Genomic DNA, 9313 nt, shown 5'->3' on the forward strand with positions numbered 1-9313 from the left:
CTAAGAGTAATGTGAGGCCAAATCAAGACGATCGCAATTTGAACTGTCACATCAAGCTTCAGGAACTAGCTATCCATGTGTATTCAGGTTGGCCAGGAATTGCATGTAGCAGTGGAAGTGACAGGCGTCACGTATTGATACGTTACGTACATAAAACTTACATGCCTCCAATGCCATAAGTATGAAATTCTCAGCATGAACCACTTTAGAAATATGTAAACGTCATGTGCTTTACCAGGCATAATTTTTACAAGCATATATCACAGGTACTTTCATCATACCTACTTTTTGCCAGGTTTCCTTAAATCATCAAAACTATACGTGCAGTTGCACTAATTTTCATTAGTGTTTTAGTTCAAAATTGCGTACATTAGAAAAAAGTAGTATGGAATAGTGTGACAGGGCTTTTCCTTGGTTCTGAAAAGCTTGTGTAAGACACATTCAAGGGTCCCCATACCTGTGCAGGTCCTGTAAAGCGGTAAAGAACATCATATGTCAATAAACATGTTCGACTTACCGCATTGATGATACTCAGCCCTGCTGGTCTGTCCGAAGACTGCAATGTTAGTTGTATCCCAGTCAATCACGTTGCCATGGTAACTACAGTCCGCTGCTATTTCTGCTGGAGACAGCACGCGGTCCCATAGGTTCACTTCCGACAGCTCTCCGGTGAAGGCCTGTTTTGCGTTAAATCCTCCCCCGACTTCGTCTTGGTCCTGACCGAGGATCCATGTTCCGCCTCTGCGCACTCTTCCTCCCACTTTGAACCCGGAACCCGAATCCCTCAGCACGCCGTCAGCGTACAGCTGCCAGGCTCCATCACTGCTGCGCCAGGTAGTACATATGGTGTGCCACTCACCGTCCCAAACTGGTAGGTCTGCCATTTGGATTTTGCTTTGGATGTGTAACTGAATGCAAAAAAATGACATGAGCCAAAAGATTTTAAAATATCTAGTTCACTTTGTACCATGGTATGGATGAAACATCTGTTTTCTCCCATGTCGTCTCCTGCCATTTCGTTAAACTGAAATTTCGCACGGAGGTAAAGTGGGCAAATACGACTAGCTTTTTCCTCATTTTTGTTTAATGCAGGCCTTTAATTTTTTTTTAGGTTGTTTTATTTCCCTTTCATCCTAGTCAAAATTTTGTTTTTTTCATGAGAAAATAAATTCTTGTGCTTGACTAAACTATATATCAGGACATACTTGCACATAGTTTACACACATATCCAGCATAAGCAAGCAATAGACAGCAGAAGCTTAATATCAAAAATGACTTTACTTACTGTAAATCCACCCTTAAATCCATAAAAGAGCAGCTCGTTGCTGTGTTCTGGCACTGCGTAGCTGACCAAGCTGATCATGCTGGAGACCAAGTTGGAGCGCATGTGCACACAGAGGGTAAAGCTGGTTAAGTCCTCAGACAATGTGGTCTCCATCCTGGCATAGTCATCAATGCTTCTTGGACCGGGGAAGATGATCTTCTGTGAGTCGCCTGGTACAACTAACACAGGTTGAAGACATGTGACAATGTGGTTTGGAAGTCATCAAGAACTCTACAGCTTTAAATCGCAATCTGCAAGATTCAAAGTAAAGAAGTACAGTGCCGCGCCGGCCGAGTGACATCAATGGTAGCATCTTTCATTGTTGGTGAAATAGGACAGATTTAGAAAAGAAAATACAATCATGTAAAACGAGAAAGCCAATCATTTACTCCGGAGGAAATACATCATATTTCACTCCATCTCCCTCCCCATTCTTAAATGGACTGCTTCCATATCTAGCCTCTTTTGAAGTCTTATTGGGCGTCGTCGTTATTTTTTTCTGTGAACGACGCGAGTATTATGCCGCCGCGAAGGACGATTAGCTGCCGAGGGAGTTTTTGCCGCGGAGGAGCGCAAATCCTTCTCTCCTTCAACATTATGCAATCAACAAGCGTGGAAAGTCCGATTCTTTCTTGCCAGAAAAGGCAAGATGATGTGTGCGTGGAAATCTACCATTAAATAAATCAGAAAATTAGAGGACTTACCGCTATTTTGACGGCGGCTCTGAAAGGATAGCTCATCAGCACTAGCGCCTCTTCCTCTTTTCTGTATAATTTAAAAGACGAGTTAGCTGTCTAGTCTCTCTCTCTCTCTCTCTCTCTCACACACACTTTCTTTTCTTTCTTTTTCTCTCATTACTGGTGGACGCAGATGCGGAAACATTTTCAGACTACATACTGTATGTCTTTACATACTGTATTGGATTTTCATAAATTGGTTAATGCAGAGAATACATCAAGCATAGGACAGAAGGTAATATGTTAACGATCTGTCAGTAGTGACGAAAAAAGCTAGCCCTGGAAGCATCCTACATGCCCTTGTACGTAGATTTCCGGACTAGGCTGGTAGACTTCAGGATATCTGTGTAAATACAGCTTGCCTAGAGGACAGATGTAAACACCCATTGACACAAATAGATAGTACAAACCATTTCAATTGAGGTCCTTACGAGATTTTCGAGGTCCTCAGCATCTTGTCCTCTCTTTTCTGTTGCTCCTGTTGACGACACATCAGCGTCTCGGGTGTCTCCATCGGTGCCCTTGGTGTCTCCATTAGCGTCTCCGGTGTCTCCACCGGTGCCCTCGGTGTCTCCATTTGCGTCCTCGTTGTCTCCATTTGCGTCCTCGGTGTCTCCATCGGTGCCCTCATTGTCTCCATCAGCGTCTTCGGTGTCTCCATCGGTGCCCTCGGTGTCTCCATTAGCGTCTCCGGTGTCTCCATCGGTGCCCTCGGTGTCTTCATCAGCGTCTCCGGTGTCTCCATCGGTGCCCTCGGTGTCTCCATTAGCGTCTCCGGTGTCTCCATCGGTGCCCTCGGTGTCTCCATCAGTGTCCTTGTTGTCTCCATTTGCGTCCTCGGTGTCTCCATCGGTGCCCTCATTGTCTCCATCAGCGTCTTCGGTGTCTCCATCAGTGTCCTTGGTGTCTTCACCAGCGTCGCCGGTGTCTCCATCGGTGCCCTCGGTGTCTTCATCAGCGTCTTCGGTGACTAAATCGGTCCCTTCCGTGTCTTCCATTTCTCCGTCAGTGTCTGCATCGGTGTCTGTAATAATAACACAACTAGCAGACTGGCGTGGAAAAGTCTTAGTCCCCACCAGACTTCTTTTGCAGACTGAATAAATCGTGCGGTTGTCTCACACAACTGAGCGGTATATCCAGCAGAACTGTATGATATGTATCACAGAGCTGTGCGCTATATCCCCCAGAACTGTACAGCCTGGTATGTCTCACAAAACTGTGCGGTATATCCTGCAAAACTGTGCGCCATATCCCGCAAAACTGTACGGCGTATCACGCAAAACTGTGCGGTATATCCCGCAAAACTGTACGACATATCCCGCACAACTACACGGCATATGTCATATCACGAAAAACTGTGCGGTATATCCCGCAGACCCGTGCGGTATGCCCGGGCCAGCAGAAATTTGCGGACCTTTCGCAGAAATTGAGTGAATTTCGCAGAACTATTCGCAATACGAAACGCTCCTGCGACACCTCCTCTGCAGAATTCCGGAAGAAACCATAGCCCCTGATCATAATCTCCAAGCAGATTCGGTTGGGCAAGGGGACCTTATGTTGGCCGCCGGTATCCATTGTCCGTACCCTAGCCGAACAGGTTGTCCGGTGTTCGGAAGCAGTCTGATCAGATTTAGGCCATGCCTATCTTCCGCGACGACCAGGTCCTAACCATTTCGGAACCATTCCGAGAACAATCCTGAAACCAACCCAGAATGCTTGCCAACCTACTTCCAATCAGCTGACTCCTAGCCGAAGACTGCCGACTTCTTTCGAACCATATTCCAACCATGTCCCGAATGAAAATTTGCAGAATCGGGGGACCATTAAGCACAAATATGCTTTGCAATGAAAGCTGGACTTATAAGCTTCAGGCTTTAGGGCGGCCCCTGTCACACATTCATGAAATTGGCCTTCCGAACGCGTTAACGCTAGCCGAACTCCCGCCAACCATGGTTAGTAACCACGGTTTGGCTGTGCCAGCCGAATGTTTCAAAACTTTTCTCGTAAACTGGCCACGGTCGAATTTCGATATGTAAATTTAATCGGTAAAATGACCACCATTGAATTTCGTTGTATCCGTCCCATCGGAAAGAGCAAAGAAAATTATGTAGCATGTACTAGCTTCTTTTAACCCCGTTTATTGTAATGATTGCGGCTCTATCGATAGGTCATTTTGTTTCTCCCCGAGTGGATCGAGGCCCCAAAACTTGTATTTTTACCAATCTTCCGACACAAGCAATTTCTAAGTCGGTGTCATCATGTCATAAATAACTGTACTGACGGCCCAACACGGAACACACCCTCACATATACATGTAGACAAAAGTTCCAGGTGTGACAAAAAAGGGGGAAAATGTGAAAAAGTGTTTTATTTCCAGGTGTAAACAACCGATTGCACCCTCCGATATTTAAAAGAAAACGTTCCAACTTTCTTCGAATTCGAGCCGACCAATAGAACACCGCACGTAAGAACGCTTTGTCCAGTATGTGTCAGGAAGTGGTAAGTTATATGTACGTTTATTTCCGATAATTAAGAAAACTTCCATCGTACGCGTGATGTGCTGATAATGGCCGAAACTAAATGGAGTAAACATAAATATGCCTACGATGCTGTAATCACAACATGCTTAAAAACAACAGCAGAAGCATTTATTATGAAAGCAACACAACAAGAAACCTGGCGTGTGAAACCTCAGTGCGCTAAAAGTAGCAGGGATTTGTAGTAGTTGGTAAATAGACACTTTTCACATATTGGAAAGACCGAGACAGCTATCCAACATATAAAACACAAGTGAAGCTGAGATGCCCCCATTTTCCTGTCACTTGTTTCCACAAAAAAATCTGAACAAAACTTGTATTTTTTTGTCATAATCAACGCATAACATGAACTTGCGCGCACTGAGCGTGTAAATAAGTCCATATAGAATTAGCAACTGTATACAGCCAAGAAATATAGAAGGCAATTCTTACCAGTCACTCCAGAGGAGCAAAGACCCAAAAACACCAAGGTGAAGAACTTCAGGTGCATGCTCTTCATCTTTGTTCACAGAAGTGCGAAGACCAGACCTAAGAGTGTCACCTGAAGAAAATAACAGATTGGAAGGCAAGTCAGACTACGGGACTGTCATTTGTTAGTGATTGGTATTTAAATTTTGACTAGCATCCCGGTCAAAGTTACTGATCCGACATACACATACGTGTCTAGAATCTCGAGCTCTTGCTTGGGTTAGGTGAAGTACATCAAAATATAAAGAATCTTCATACTGGATTCTAGATTTGACTCTGTTTTTTACAAAACGGAGCGAAAGGGAGTAAGCCAGAGATTCGCAAACGTAGGGAAAGGATGAGCAACATCAATCTGTAAATTGCTTCATTATCAAATACTAGTAGACATTCTCTCTGTATGTAAAGGGACGGGAGGTTTGAAATTCCCATATGTTTAGCTGATACTCTGGATCTTTAGTTATCATTATCAATGCGTTACTCTCATGGTCCGCTTTTGGATCAAAGTCAGAAAGCTGAAACGTCCTGAAGCCCCCTATCCATATAGAGACCAATTTCACTGGCCGGTCATATAGCTAGCAGCCTATTTTGTTAACTCTTGTACTTCATTAGCCCCGTCGTGCCTCCCTTTTCAGTCCTTCCCGCTCAATGTAACACTTAATAGGTAGATACTCCGGGTTTTAAGTATAACTGAATTTTTCAAGTTTACTTATGTAGGAAAGGACCTTATCTATAAGCTTAGTTTAGCGTTTCTCGATTCGATCGAGTTAATCTTCATTTTTCATCACATGTAGAACAGATGTCAGTGTAGACGTTTGCCATATCGTTGACTTATTGACGCCATATACGAACTTATTATAAATTTCAGGGGCTTAAACATTTAATGGTAATTTTATCAAGACCTGGAATCATTAATAGTTATCTCGAAAAGTAGCGGGTCTATGGCCGTCAAACTCGGTCAGAGGATGGGCGAACATGTTAACCCAATACGGCGCTATAAAATTTTGCATATTGTCCAGGAATTGTCTTAAAATGGGCAATATTTCTAACTTTTTTGGTCGTTTTTGAGACGATTTTGCTGTTGTGTGGACTGGAGCTGAACCGTACGAACTGTAGCTGGACCGTGCGTACCGGAGCTGAGACCGTGCGTACCGGAGCTGAGACCGTGCGGCCCGGAGCTGAGACCGTGCGGCCCGGAGCTGAGACCGTGCGGCCCGGAGCTGAGACCGTGCGGACCGGAGCTGAGACCGTGCTTATCGGAGCTGAGACCGTGCGGACCGGAGCTGAGACCGTGCGGACCGGAGCTGAGACCGTGCGGACCGGAGCTGAGACCGTGCGGACCGGAGCTGAGACCGTGCGGCCCGGAGCTGAGACCGTGCGGAACGGAGCTGAGACCGTGCGGCCCGGAGCTGAGACCGTGCGGACCGGAGCTGAGACCGTGCGGAACGGAGCTGAGACCGTGCGGACCGGAGCTGAGACCGTGCGGCCCGAAGCTGAACTATCGTTCTGGCGGCGGCGGCCTGCGCAGCCCTTCCCGCACCTACTTTGCCCGAGGTGTTCGAGTTGCTATGGCGTTGCTAAGGGGGCGTGGCTTCGGGATCGGTCAATTAATCTGAGAATTTGACAATTTAGTAGTCATTTTATGACATTTATCACGGGAAGGGCTCACTTTGTATGCTCCACCTCTTCGGAGGATGATTGATGATGATGATGATGATGGCTCATTCCATTGATCCAAGATGGCGGCCGAGGTAGGACGCGCAATGCCACGCTCCTGCTGAAAAGTCATATATTGCGTCTTTCCTAGTAGTTCCTATGAAATAGTTCCTTCTAAGTGTTTGCAAAGTTAGTCAATCCTATCACCTCTATACTTGAGGATATTTCTAGATCTTTTAGGTCAAGTTTAGCCAAGTTTTAGCGCATCCGACAAGATCCAAGCGAACCCTTGCCGGACGCCATGACGAAAGACAGCGGCGATCTCTATCACATACTAGGAGTCGAATACAACGCCAGTCAAGGAGATATCGTCGAAGCTTACAAGAAAGAAGTCAACAGCTACGAAAATGCTTCAAAACTCAACAAAAAGGGTCCCCTCTTCAAGAAAGCTGAGACAAGATATCGGGAGGTAAGCAAGGCCTTTGTTGTTCTGTCAGACGAATCCCGAAGAAAACAATATGACGCTGGCTCTCCTGCTTCAAACACCCCCAAGATCAACAGACAAAGAACTGGCTATCAAGTAAAGTTCAACGAGCAAAGCGTCACCATCTTTCTACCTCAAAACCTAACAAAAACCTGGCTTACGACTTGCGAGAAACACTATGACACTCAAGCGATGGACGGAGGGAAGAACGGTCAACAGATCAAGACATCGTTTCTAGACACCAAGTCGCGCCAAGTTCTCGGATCGGTCAGCATCAAATTCTACGAGTCAACTCATAAGCTACTGATCCAAGGTTCCGCGTATCTCCTGTGGCTTGCTGAAGTTTACCCAGAACTCATGAACTCCATTAATCCCACTTCTAATAACAGTCCTGACAACGCCGCAACTCACGTACAAGCGTCGATGCCGGAACCCCACTCTACACCGGCGGATTCAGTCGTACCCCTCCCGCCCTGTCCTACATGTGACCAACCGGTAGAGTCAGACACTTGTGACTGTAACACAGTACCTAAGGATGTAGTGGATGTCAACAGCAACCATATTAATGGTCCTGAAAGCGAAAGTCAAACTGAAACCAATGTCCTTGTTGAAACCACAGATGACAAAGATTCCAAGATGGCGCACGAGAGTGTCACCTCTAATTACTCTATTGTTCAGGAGAGTGTGGCCAAACTCGAAACGTGTCTTGCAGAAAGTATCACAGACAGAAAAGTGTTTGAAGATTCGGTGTTGCAAAAACTCTCCGCAATCGAAACCAGAGTAAAATCATGCGAGCGGCCCCATACATGTGTCGGTATTTCTGCTGAAGTGAAGGACAGACTTCTGTCGGACATAGCTCGTCTGGAGAAAAACATGCACGAGCTTGAACTCAAAGTCAAATCTCTGGAAATGAGACATGAGAGGTTGTGTACGGTAATGCGTAAAGCCGAACGACCAGTCAGAAACGTCAGGCGAACTCGGTGGAAACCCAAACGACGGATGACTCAGATCACGCCTACAAATTGTTACGTGAAGTAGCAACCATCACTGTACAGAACAGATTCCAGGTGCTCGATGCAAATCATGACAAATCCGACACCATCTTGGAAACTTCACATGAAAGCGCAAACCACAGCAATAACAACGAAGACCTTTGCGAATCCCGACGCAACAAAGGCGCACAGAGAAGTGAGAAGAGGTGAGCAGACTATTATGCATCAGGAACAAAACAGCCTGCTGGCGTGCCAAGCGACCGCCCAAAAGTCACAACACAACAAAATCTACAAAACAATGAAGCGCCACTGGACATGCTAATCCTTGGTGATTCCAACACAAGAGCTATCCAAACAGATATTCTTTATCCTGACAAGAATATCCAAAAAGACTTAACATTCAACCTGACACAAGCCACAGCGTACATTGAAAGTGCACCCATACCGGCCCCGAGAGTAATCTTCTTCCATGTTGGAACCAACGATGCACGTGACATGAGGGACTCTACAAAGGTATCCGAAGGTTTCCGAAAGCTGATCGAATTGTCCCACGACAAGTTTCCGCATACTCCCCTGGTCCTGTCTTCAATCCCACCGAGAGACGACCGTGAACTTCAGGCGATAGGAGACAACGTGAACTCGTTCCTACAAGTTGTAGCAGAAGAGACGAGCTACGTGCACCTTGCGGACAACAGTAACCTGACTAAAAATGGAACAATAAACAAATCACTGTACACCACAGATGGCTATCATCTGAACAGGTACGGGACCCGGGTTCTAGCCTCGAACATAAAAAAAGCAGTCAACCCGCTGATTGGCTGGCTAATGTGTAGTTTACGGCCCAACTTTTAACTTTGTCTGCTCGCCGCGCTAGTTGTGCAACGACGCCATTTTACGTGCGCGGGCATGTGGCGATTAAACCGCTCGGTGATTATTCAACCGTTTTGAACGATATCTACGATCGTAACGGTTATCAACGGTCGAGAATTTGTCGACCCATATCAACGGTCGAGAATTAACCCGGTCGAAATAAACACGGTCGAAATAGACACGGTCGAAATAGACACGGTCGAAATAGACACGGTCGAAATAGACACGGTCGAAATAGACACGGTCGA

General features: G+C 45.9%; 3 protein-coding genes across 3 annotated transcripts in view; 2 read left to right on the forward strand and 1 right to left on the reverse strand.

The window, feature by feature from the left end:
* LOC109470043 overlaps positions 1-5135 on the reverse strand; it is an 11673-nt gene extending 6538 nt beyond the window's left edge. Inside the window, exons 1-6 of the mRNA XM_019768820.1 lie at positions 5031-5135; positions 2472-3085; positions 2029-2089; positions 1286-1503; positions 518-908; positions 162-165 (exon numbers count right to left, since the gene is read on the reverse strand). Of these exons, the coding sequence (XP_019624379.1) occupies positions 162-165; positions 518-908; positions 1286-1503; positions 2029-2089; positions 2472-3085; positions 5031-5097 (1355 nt within the window). The 5' untranslated portion in view covers positions 5098-5135. The remainder of the gene's footprint in view (positions 1-161; positions 166-517; positions 909-1285; positions 1504-2028; positions 2090-2471; positions 3086-5030) is intronic.
* Positions 5136-6004: 869 nt separating this feature from the next.
* LOC109470044 (sperm mitochondrial-associated cysteine-rich protein-like) lies at positions 6005-6679 on the forward strand. The gene is made up of 2 exons (XM_019768821.1): positions 6005-6020; positions 6180-6679. Exons 1-2 carry the CDS (start codon positions 6005-6007, stop codon positions 6677-6679), a joined length of 516 nt encoding a protein of 171 aa, XP_019624380.1.
* Positions 6680-6755: 76 nt separating this feature from the next.
* LOC109470047 lies at positions 6756-8974 on the forward strand. The gene has a single exon (XM_019768825.1). The coding sequence runs from the start codon at positions 7021-7023 to the stop codon at positions 8239-8241; it is 1221 nt and encodes a 406-aa protein (XP_019624384.1). The 5' UTR covers positions 6756-7020; the 3' UTR covers positions 8242-8974.
* The last annotated feature ends 339 nt before the right edge of the window (positions 8975-9313 follow it).

The sequence above is a fragment of the Branchiostoma belcheri genome, unplaced genomic scaffold (genome assembly GCF_001625305.1).
Source record: "Branchiostoma belcheri isolate BF01 breed outbred unplaced genomic scaffold, Haploidv18h27 scaffold218, whole genome shotgun sequence".
NCBI classification, from domain to species: Eukaryota; Metazoa; Chordata; class Leptocardii; order Amphioxiformes; family Branchiostomatidae; genus Branchiostoma; species Branchiostoma belcheri.